The sequence below is a fragment of the Marmota monax genome, unplaced genomic scaffold, assembly GCF_021218885.2.
Source record: "Marmota monax isolate L192 unplaced genomic scaffold, Marmota_monax_Labrador192_F-V1.1 WCK01_AAM20220418_F8-fsc00002, whole genome shotgun sequence".
NCBI classification, from domain to species: Eukaryota; Metazoa; Chordata; class Mammalia; order Rodentia; family Sciuridae; genus Marmota; species Marmota monax.
In genome coordinates this window covers 14,905,507-14,917,828 of record NW_026693571.1, presented here as the reverse complement: position 1 = coordinate 14,917,828, position 12,322 = coordinate 14,905,507, and the positions used below count along the sequence as shown (strand labels likewise).

The window sequence follows — 12,322 nt, the reverse complement described above, 5'->3', positions numbered from 1 at the left end:
TGCTTCTGCCATTGGGAAACAGGTTATTTTACCACATTCAACATTCCAAGTTTTTTTTTCTGTCATTAATTTTTTATATTTAGTTTGTATTATGACATCAAGTTTAGCTTTATGGATTACTTTCAATCCTTCTAGGGTGTTTACAGATTAACTTTGTTTTTGAAATATGTAAATACTAAGAGAACATTCCATTTAATACTGTTTTTATTAAATTTACTTTAGAAGCAAAAATCAGAGAAAAGCTCTTGTAGAGAAATCACATATTTTCTAAATCCTGGGTTCTATGTACAGTCTCCATATATTTGTACTTTAATATTTTTCTTTCATGTGAGATAATTCATTAAAACAAGCAGGTGGGCAATGGCAAATAAGCTTTTTAATGATGGGCTTCATTTGGCAAATGCAGTTTTATTTTGTCTGGATCATTATGGCGTGTAAGTATTTTGGGCCCCAGAATGCCAATAAGTAGAGCCCCATTTGGAGCCGTGATCAAGATGGCTAAAAATGCTACTGTCATCACATCCTTTGAATACGGTATCAAGTTGAAATTGGAGAGCCTTGCTGTTTCTAGAGCCAGAGGACCTAAAACAGCCTGCATGTAGGGGTGAAATGGGACATAAAGAAAAATGTTAATCAAAGTTAACATATAATAACAGTAGATGGCTCTGCTAAAATAAATAAAATTTAACACTAGACTGTTGGGAAAAAAAGAAGACTAAAAATGAGGGCTTTTCATACATTACTCATCTGTTCTATGTTCTTTCTAGCAAATATTATGTGGAGGAAGAGTACCAGTGACAAACCAGTGTGCAGATATTTTGGGACTGATTTTGTACTCCTGTCCCTTTAGGTTTCCCATGTTCAAATTTCTCTTTTGTGTGTTCAAATTGCCCTCAGAACCTTGCCAGTTCTAAGTGAACCAAAATTTTGCTTGGTTGCCTTTACCACACACCACTAGGTTCTTGGCTGCAACAAGAGAATGAAAATATTGAGGTTTCTCAGCATTCTCAAGGATTTGCTGCTCTTACTGTTCTTCCACCCTGGGATACAGAATTGAGAAGAGGTTTAGAATCTGGCAAACTGAGTTTGACTTCTCTTTTTGCAGCAACCAGATGAGTGATCTTTTAAAAGTGGCTCAAGTTCCTTGACTGAATTAATTGTAAAAATAATAACATAATATTTACTTCACTGGATGGTTGTGGGAATTAAATATGAAAATGCAAAGAACATCTGGCACATAGTAGGTTTTCAGATAATTTTGAGTTTTACTCTTTCCACTTGCTCCTCATTCCCTCCAGGAAATGGATGTCTTTGAATTCTGTTACAGAATGAACTTACTTAGTCATATCTTTCTCCCTGTAGGTAATCTTCTATTATATTTATTTTTAGTAACATAAAACAAAAGCCTTTATTTTTTTTGTGATACTAAGGATTGAACTTAGAGGTCTTTCCCATTGAGATACATCCCTATCTCTTTTTTTAATTTTAATTTTTATGTAGAGACAGGGTCTTCATAAATTACCCTGATTGGCTTTGAAACTTGTGATTCTCCTGATCAACCTACCAATTGCTAGAATTACAGGTGTTCTCCACCTTGGAGGCATAACCTTCTTTCTTTATATTTATCTATCTAGGCAATATCTATCTAGGCAAGAAATTGCCTTGACATTTTTAGGAATTAAATATAAATATAACTTCTATGGAGATGCAAAGTAATGGCATCATGGTAGAAACATTTCATCTGAGTTGGGACATTATGGCAAAAGAAGCCCTCAATTTAAGATTAGTTTCCATATCCCAAATCAGTGATTAAAGTTGGTATTGTTTTTGTTAACTTTCTGTTTACCGAGCAAAAGCCATTGTGCTAGATGCCAGGAAGAAAAAGATAAATTATACAGAAAATCAACTTTAAAGAATCTTAAGTTTAGAAAAGAACATGAAACATTTTGAACATGAAAGAACAGTCAAGAAACTATTACTAATAAGAGATGATGATGGCGATAATGGTGATACTAATATTAATTTTTACATAGTTATATAGAATTTGTCGTATGTTAAGTACTCTTCTTTTCTGGTAGTGGGGCTTGAACCCAGGGGCACTTAACCACTAAGCCACATCCCCAGCCCCTTTTATTCTTTTAATTTTGAGACAGGGTCTTGCTAAAATGCTTAGGGACTCACTAAATTGCTGCAGCTGACTTTGAACTTGCAATCCTCCTGCCTGTCTCCTGAGCTGCCGGGATTACATCAAGTATTTCTTCTTCTATTTTTTTGTTAATATTCTTAGTTGTAGATGGACACAATACCTTTATTTTATTTATTTATGTGGTGCTGAGGATTAAAATCAGTGCCTTACATGTGTGAGGCAAATGCTCTATCACTGAGCTACAGCCCCAGCCCTCAAGTAGTATTCTTAAAGCTGTATATTTATTAATTTTATTAATTTATTTAATCATCTTGATAACTCTATAGGAACTACCAGTAGGTGATAAATGATTCACACTTAATGACTGAGGTTTAATGTTATTTCTTTAGAAGAATCCATTTAGTAAATTGATTTTACATTTGTGAACTAAATTCTTTATTTACTCTCTTGATATCTTCTATTTTTCCATTCTATTTTTCATCAGTATCTTTAAATAGAGAAATAAGAGAAAGGACTGAAGCTTTGTCAGTTTTATTTTAGCAGCAAAGAATGGAGGGGAAAAAAGGAAAGAAAAGAATAAAATACAGTAGGACTTGAGTGGGTGGTTCTTCTCATATTACCTATAAAACTGAAAGTGTAGGGGCTGGGGTTGTGGCTCAGTGATAGAGTGCTCGCCTAGCATGCACAAGGCACTGTGTTCGATCCTCAGCACCTCATAAATGTAAAATAAAGATATAATGTCCACCTAAAACTTAAGAAGAAATATTTTTAAAAAACCTGCAAGTGTAGAAATGGAAAAAGCAATCATGAAATTCATTCGGAAGAATAAGAGACCCAGAATAGCCAAAGCAATCCTTAGCAGGAAGAGTGAAGCAGGTGGCATCACAATACCAGACCTTAAACTATACTACAAAGCTATAATAATAAAAATGGCATGATATTGGCACCAAAATAGGCATGTAGACCAATGGTACAGAATAGAAGACACAAAGACAAACCCATATAAATACAGTTATCTCATACTAGACAAAGGTGCCATATACAGTGGAGGAAAGATAGCCTCTTCAATAAATGGTGCTGGGAAAACTGGAAAGCCATATGCAGCAAAATGAAACTAAACCCCTATCTCTCCTCATGCATAAAATCCAACTCAGGTGGATCAAGGATTTATGAATTAAATCAGAGACCCTGTGCCTAATGGAGGAAAAAGTAGGCCCAAATCTACATCACATTGGATTTTTAGGCCCTGGCCTAAAATAAAATAAATAATAAAATATTAAAATAAAATAAATAATATTTTATTTTATTTTAGGCCAGGTAAAATAAAATAAATAATAACATTGTTAACAAGACTCCGAAAGTGCAAGAAATAAAAATTAAGAATCAATAAGTGGAATCGATTCAAACTAAAAAGCTTCTTCTCAGCAAAAGAAACAATCAATGAGATGAAGAGAGCACCTACATTTTGGGAGGACATTTTTGCCATATGCTTGTCAGATACAGCACTAATCTCCAGGATATATAAAGAATTCAAAAATCTTAACATCCAAAAAACAAAAACAAAAGCAAAACCCCAAAACAATCCAATCAATAAATGGGCCAAGGAACTGAACAGACACTTCTCAGAAAATGATGTACAATCAACCAATAAATATACGAAAAAATGTTTAACACCTTTAGCAATTAGAGAAATGCAAATCAAAACTACTCTAAGATTTCATCTTACTCCAGTCAAATGGCAGCTATTAAGAATACAAGCAATAATAAATGTTGGCAAGGATGTGGGGGAAAAGGCACACTCATACACTACTGGTGGGACTGCAAATTGGTGCAACCAATCTGGAAAGTAGTATGGAGATTCCTTGGAAATCTGGGAATGGAACCACCATTTGACCCAGCTATCCCACCACTCGGTCTATACCCAAAGGACTTAAAATCAGCATGCTGTAGTAACACATCCACATCAATGTGTATAGCAGCTCAATTCGCAATAGCTAGACTGTGAAACCAAACTAGATGCCCTTCAATAGATGAATGGATTAAAAAAACCTGTGGTATATATACACAATGGAATATATCTCAGCATTAAAAGAAAATAAAATAATGGCATTTGCAGGTAAAGGGATGGAGTTGGAGAATATAATGCTAAGCGAAGTAAGCCTATCCCAAACAAAGGCTGAATGTTCTCTCTAATAAGTGAATGCTGATCCATAATGGGGGGAGATGATTGGGAAAAATGGAGGAACTGTGATTGGGCAAAGGGAGGGAGGGGAAGGAAGGGTGCACGGGGGCAGGAAAGATAGTGGAATGAGATGGACATCATTACCCTAGGTACATGTATGACTGCACATATGGTGTGAGGATCGTGAAAAACCAGAGAAATGAAAATTAGTGCTGTCACTATGTACAATGAATCAAAATGCATTAGATACATATGTATACCTAATTAGAATAAGTAAATAAGTACAATTTTAAAAATGAGCAAAGAAAATAATTGCAAGTGTATCATTGGAAGGAGGGAGAATAGAGTAATAGATATTTCTTTTGTAGATTAATTATTATTTTAACCTCCATGGCAGAGGTTAAAAACAGTTATCATTATTTATATTACTTGAAGGTAAAATAAAATAAATAATAACATTGTTAACTGAGAACTACCCATGTGCCAGAGATTATGCTAAGCGCTTTGCATGGATTATTTAATTAATCCTCACAACACCACTCTGCAGTAGATGCACAGATATCACTATGAAATGAGCAGATTGAGGCACTAAGAAATTAAGAAGTAACTTAGCTGAGGTTAAAGTTAAGTAACAATATTTAAAAGAGAAAGACTACCCTTAATGGGCCTGCTTTTGTAACCATGATATCAGAGAATTTGTTGCATGGAAATTTATAACCTTCTGTTTTGAAAACAATAGAGAAAAAAATCCAGAAAATTAAAGTATTTTGTTGCCAGGTTAAGCAGTCTAACAAATAGCAATGTCTTTTAATAAGAGGAGAATATCACTGAATAATAGGGCAAAACTATAATGTCTCCCTCTTCCTTCATTCATTTTGTAAGCATTATACATTCCTCCTGCCTTTTAATGACTATTAAATCCTAGGGGAAAAAATTAAAAACAAACAAACAAACAAACAACAACAAAAAAAAAACAGAACACCAAAAACTAGATACTGTCCCTATCATTCCTATATAATATATTGAGGGAATTTGACTATTTTTTTTTATTGTTGGTTGTTCAAAACAATAGTCATCAAAATAAATGTATAATTAAAAATTTCATAGGCATTCATGTGGTGGAGTGATTGGCAAGGTTAAGAAAGATAACCCATTCTTTAGGAAAGATAAAAAAAAAACCCAAAGTACTTCCACTTTAAAATCAAAACATTTAACTCTATAATATTCAGCAAAATATAAAATATATTCTTATTTTATATTTTAGGAAAGTAGAAAAATATTTGTATAAAATTTAGGAAGTATTTGTCATGAAAAGTACATTTAAAATTTTCAGAATAAGTACTTTTGAAACATTTTTTAAAAGTTCCATTAATTTCAATAAACAGTTATCAAACATTTTAAAAGTAAGGTTAAATATCACATATTTTGTGCATTTTGTGATTGGAGTAACATTTTTCTTTAAGAATCATGAAAAATCATCAAGATTAAAATTATTACAATGACTTCCTATTTCTTACCTGGACTGTTGCCTTGGGCAACCACGCTAAAGCAATAAATATTTTCTCCTTAAAAGTAAAACCAGCAAAACACATCAATACAAATGTCATTAAAATTCGAACACACACTGCCAAACTCAAGGTAATAACACACAGCCCTGTAACAGATACAAACAAACATAAATACCAAAATAATTGAGAAGAAATGGTTCTTTATGTCTAGAGATACTATTTCTAAAACTTTAAATGTCTTAAAGCTGTTGCAACTTTATGTCTACTTTTCTGTAAAAATAATAATTATAAGCAGCTGGCCGCGGTGGTATGCGCCTGTAATCCCAGTGGCTTGGGAGGCTGAGGCAGGAGACTCTTGAGTTCAAAGCCAGCCTCGACAATTCAGCAAGGCTCTAAGCAACTCAGTGAAACCCTGTCTTTAAATAAAATACAAAATAGTGCTGGGGATGTGGCTCAGTGGTCGAGTGGCCCTGAGTTGAATCCCTGGTACCAAAAACAAAAAAATAATAATTATAAAGAATGCAAATATGATTGAAACTTTGGCATAAAGTGCCAGAGATTATCTAATGGTGGGAGTTCCATGAGAAATGAGACAGAAGACATTTACTTTATTCTGAACTAATAGAATTTGAATTGAACTTCTGCAATTCTGAACTAATAGACATTTTTTTGGAATACTTTTAAATGAAAATATCTGGTGGTATCTATATTCATCTAAGAAAATAAATCTTAATCTTTATTTCATCAGATCACTCAGGGAAGATATTAAGTAGTATGTTTGGTTAGAAAACAAAAACCAGGGCTGGGGGTGTGGTTCAGTGGAGGAGGAGCACTTGCCTAGCACGTGTGAGGCGCTGGGTTCATTCCTCAGCACCACACAAAAATAAATAAATAAAGTTATTGTGTTCATCTACAACTAAAAAAATTAACATAACAAAAAAACAGACAACTAAAAGTAAAACCAAAACCAATTAGGGTCAAGGAAGAGCAAATACATTACATTATCATGAGTTTCTAAAGAAGGTCTCTGTAGTCAAAGATACATTATTAGAAAGAATAAAGTATTTATAACTTTCTTAAATATTTTTGAATCTTATATCTTTTGTGCTTTAATTATTCTTACCAATAGTATTTGATTCAAGAGATGAAACAGTTACTTCTGATCCAACTAAACCAAAAAGAAGAGGTTGAAAAACATTCCAGGTTTGTGCAACAATATTTTGGACCTTAATCTGTGTAAAAAAGAAATATATTTATAGTTATTGTGTGTAAAGATAGTTGCATTTGAGAATTTACTGTGTTTTTAATTTGTTCTAATTAGTTATACATGATAGTAGCATGCATTTTGACACATAATACATAAATGGGGTATAACTTCTCATTCTTCTGGTTATACATGATGTAGAGTTACACTGGTTGTGTAATCATATATGCACATAGGGTAATAATGTCCGATTCATTCTACCATCATTCCTACCCCCATAACCCCCCCTTCAATCCCCTATTACTTCTATTCTTCTATTCTTTCCTAGCCAACTTTCCCTATTATGAATTAGCATCCGCTTATCAGAGAAAACATTCAGCCTTTGGTTCTTTGGGATTGGCTTATTTTGCTTAGCATAATATTCTCCAGTTACTCTTAAAATTACTTAAAATTTAATAAACTTAAGATATTTTATTTTTAGGAGAAATGTTAAAACCTAATTAATAAAAATTGAGTAGGTTAATTTTTGTGCAATTATTTCTTTGTAAGATAACTGAACTGAGAGAATCATATTATGCCTGATGAAAGCATACCCAGCTCATGCAAACATTTGAGCTCTTGGAAGGAACTTGAGAAGACCTCTACTAACAATGAACCTGAAACCCACTGCAATGAGAGTGAATACCGAGATGCTATAAGCTGCTAGGAAAAAAACAATTTGGTTCTCTATTTTAGGCCTGCTTCCAAAGGACTCATATTGATTACCTCAAAGTTATTTTTTCCTTGGGCTGGGGTTGTAGCTTAGTGGTGGAGTGCTAGCCTAGCATGTATGAGGCACTGGGTTTGATCCTCAGCACCACACAAAAATAAATAAATAAAATAAAGGTATTGTGCCATCTACAACTAAAAATAAATAAATTAATTAAAAAAATGTTTTCCCTTAATACTAAAACAAAATGTTTATTAGATTCTTCTTTAGTTGCCAGTCTGTCTCTCCTTTCTGGGAAGGATTCCCTCCCAGTGCCACTTCCCAATGAAAAGATTAAAGGAAAAGTGCCATTTGGCATAACAGCATACTAACTCTTCTCCAGGATTCGGGATGAAAAGATTTTAGTCTCCATCTGGGCTTGTCATCGTATAGAATGTACAAAAGAATTCTGATGACTCTTGCTTAGGACACAAACTATCTTCATAACATTTCCCTTTAAGATTGAGCTTTCTGATTAAAAATTATTTGATTGTAAAAGTTAAAAAAAGTAAAAACAAAACAATTATTATTATTTCTTCTTTATAGCATATTATCCTATTTATTTTAATCTTTAAACTATTCATTTTAATTTCTTTTATCATATACAAAGGAATTCTTGTAGTTTTCATTTTACTTTTAACTTGTATTCATTCATTTTAAAAAATTTTTAGTTTCTATTTTTTAGTTGTAGATGGACACAACTTTATTTTGTTTATTTATTTTTATGTGGTGCTGAGGATCGAACCCAGTGCCTCACACTGAAGGGCAAGCGCTTCACCGCTAAGCCATAACCACAAACTCCTATTTCATTAATTATTAACCACTTAATTAATTATATAATCATGATTATATTGGACTACATTTTGGGTCTACATTTTGGGTAGGGAACTTCTCAAGCTGATTATAAAATTAATCTAAGAAAGAATAATGGGCAGAAATAGCCAAGAAATACATTAAGAAACTGTTTAATGGGGATAATTTCTATATTAGATTTTGAGACATAAAACTGCAGTGATTTAAATTAGATTGGTATTGGCATAAGTTCAGAATTTAACTAATGTTAAAATATGTACTTAGCAAAACTGAATAATTGCTGGGCATAGTGGCATATGCCTGTAATCCCAGTTACTCAGGAGGCTGAGGCAGGAGGATTGCAAGTTTGAGGCCAGCAACTTAGACCCTGTCTCAAACAATAAAAAGGACTGGGGATGTAGCAGTGGTAAAACACACCTGGGTTCAATTCCCAGTACAAAAACAAGAACAAAATAAAAACTGAACAATTAATGGGTTAATAAACAAATAATTGAAAACTGACTAGCCAATACGTGTATGTATACATGTATATACATACATGTGTGTTTATGCATATCTGTTATATATAAGTATATATGTGTGTCTATGAATACATAGACACACAGAGGTATTCCTATAGCATTACTTTACAGCATTCACAAAGATGAATTCCAGATGGATTAAAAAACTAAATGCAGAAAAAAAATAAACAAGCAATAACCACCAAAGTATTAGATGACAATATAGAAAACAGTATATCTTTATGATGTTTATAATCTTATAATCTTGGATGAGGAAGTCCTTAAACAAGATGTAGAATCCAGAACCATAAAGGGAAAAACGGATAGGTGTGGCTATAGAAAATTTCACTTCCACATAAAATACAACATAAACAAAGTTGAAGATAAGCAAAAATTATATGAATATATACACACACACAGTAGTCCTAGCATATGGAGAAACTATAAATTAGAAGCAAAAGGCATAGGAATAGGAATAGACCAAGAATTCAATAGGTAGTTAATGAAGAATACATGAAGTTTTGTCCACTACTAATTAGAGAAATGTAAATAAAGAAAAATAACATCATATAGATTTTTAGTCATTGGATCATTAAAAAATAGAACTGAAATATTAGATACTCTCTATAAATGTTGGCAGGAGTATAATTTAACAGTACCCAGAAAAATAAAAACAGACTATTTCTTAACATAGACATTCTATTTCCAGGAAATTAATCCTACAGAAGTATTTATATACATGCAAAGTACTTTTATATATGCAATAAGACACATGAACAAGATTGTTCCTAACATTACCACCTTTATCAAAAAAACTGAAAGATCTAAATGTTTACAAATGAAGGTTTGGTCAGAACAAATGCTTAATTTGGGGAAGGGAGTTGGATATTTAAGAATGTGGGGGATGAGGGAATCTTTTACATTTTATTCTATATGTTTTAATCTTTTATGAATTTTTCATGGATTAATTGAACAAATAAAATTTTAATGAAGAAAATAATTAAGTTAATATTACATAATATTTTGGGAAGAGTGAAGTCTGATACTATAACTCAACTTTTTTTGCATTTTAGTATATTTCCAGGCACTTTTTCTAAATATTTTATTTCCTTGATTGTTTCATACACTTCCTTGAGGAAATAAAACATCTTTCAAGTAGAGTGGGGAGATTTTCTAAATGTTGATTAGAGATATAAAAATTAATTATCTTTAAAAAATGATGTATTAAAAATATTCACCTTATCTTTGGACCATTTTGTCCCTGCAAGGAAAGATGACACTAGTGTGCATAATCCTCCAGATCCATGTAAACCAATACGTTGACTGCCTAAGACAGCAGAAATACACATACTCAAAATAAGGAATGCCCTCTTCAATGAAAGTTTTTCCTAGAAATAGATATTTAAAATTTGTTTTATATTAAATATATAAGATTTGGCATTATCTATCATTTATTTTTGACCCTTTGCTATCAAGTCTCTAAATGCTGTATTAAGTAGTATCTAAAATGTTGATTTTCTTCCTCACTAAATATTTCAGCACACTTGTTACCAAGTAACAAAATTTGCAAACTTTAAACTTTCATCTTCTGATACATTTCTGAGAGTGACATCAGTAAAACTGTTATAATATTTCAACTGAAAGCGAAGAAAGGATAACCCTATATAGTCTTCAGTTCCATATATTCAATGAATTCTTAAAAAATATATTTTTTTAATATCTTTTCAGTCAAAGTAACAGCTACAGGTAGGTCAGGATGGGAATTACAGAAATAAGAGTAATGGCACATCCTTTAGGGAAGGAAAGGCTTGTGTTTAACAGTGTTGCCTTTGTCAAAGGACAGCAAGAACAAATTTAAGTCAGAAAATAAAGCAGAGGTAAGGGGGAACCTATCTTCTCCCAATGTGTTTAAAGGAAAATTTAGGGAAAAGTATTAGGGAAAACTGACAAATATCAATAAGCAATTTGTGGGAAAGGGGTGAAACAGAATGAAGAGGGATACTTTCAGGTAGGTACACTTTTCTGTAACTCTTTATTCATCAGAGACATCAATCAAGGCCATTGACCTGTATCAGTCACAACTGTGTTCAATTTTAAGAACTGAATAGGGGCGATGAAGATTACTTTGGGAGAAGAGAGTTAGGTATGAAATTTAATATTTCAAAGCTCTTCCCAAAGTTCAAATTGTGGAAAGAAATGTCTAATACCAGATGATATGGTTTGGATGTTGAATGCCTCCCAAAAGCCCACATGTTAAAGACTTGCTCACCAATGTGGGGCTATTGGGAGATGGTAGAAACTTTGAGAGGTGGGGACCTTGTGGGAGTCTTCAGACCATTAAGGGAGTATGCTCACAAAGGGGACTGTTGGACCCCTTCCCTTCCTATCGTTCTTTTGCTCCCTGGATCATGATGTAAATGGTTTTGCTCTGCCATGTGTGAGCCATGATATACTGCCATGCTACACATCCAAATTCATGGGTCCAATTGATTGGACATCTCAAAAACTGTTGGCCAAAATAAACCTTTTCTTCTATAATTTAATTATCTCAGGTTCATAATAGTGATAGAAAGCTAATTATTACTCTGTAATGTTACACAACAGGTTAACTTTTTTATTTACCTGATCAGCACTTGGAAAATATCGAATAAAACATCCCAAAACAGTTCCTACCAGCACACCAACAAGTATGTCCCACAAAGATGACAGAATATTATCAATTACACCACCTGTAAGGGCACACAATAAGGGAAACTTTTCAGAGAGAAATATTTTCACACACACTATACATCAGAAAATCAAAGCTACGTGATTTGAAGGAAGGTAACATTTTACAGAAAAAAATACACAAAATTGGACCTTTAATAGTGATATATGTGAAAACCTATTTAGATCTACTTGAAATTAAATGTGTACTTTCAAACAATTTAACAAGTACACACATCTCATAACTTTCCATTGTAAACAAAGAAGTAATAAGTTACAACAGGTTCACTTTAGCCACCCTAAACTACAAGATCAGGTAAGCTACAGAACAGAAAGAGACTAACAACGAAGTATTTATAGCACTTACTTAGCAAATGGCTTTTCTGATGTGATGTGCTATTATGCAAAATAAATAAATAAATAAATAATTTAAAAAGAACAGCAACAATGTAAAATAATTTTATTCTTGGGTCAATCCTAGAAATAGCTATGGGTTGACTGAGTTTACAATATAT

General features: G+C 32.7%; 1 protein-coding gene across 1 annotated transcript in view; it reads right to left on the bottom strand.

The window, feature by feature from the left end:
• Positions 1–141: 141 nt before the first annotated feature.
• Slc9b1 (solute carrier family 9 member B1) overlaps positions 142–12,322 on the bottom strand; it is a 57,266-nt gene continuing 45,085 nt past the window's right edge. The window contains exons 7-11 of the mRNA XM_058583810.1: positions 11,724–11,830; positions 10,340–10,489; positions 6,960–7,068; positions 5,846–5,982; positions 142–592 (exon numbers count right to left, since the gene is read on the bottom strand). Of these exons, the coding sequence (XP_058439793.1) occupies positions 377–592; positions 5,846–5,982; positions 6,960–7,068; positions 10,340–10,489; positions 11,724–11,830 (719 nt within the window). The 3' untranslated portion in view covers positions 142–376. The remainder of the gene's footprint in view (positions 593–5,845; positions 5,983–6,959; positions 7,069–10,339; positions 10,490–11,723; positions 11,831–12,322) is intronic.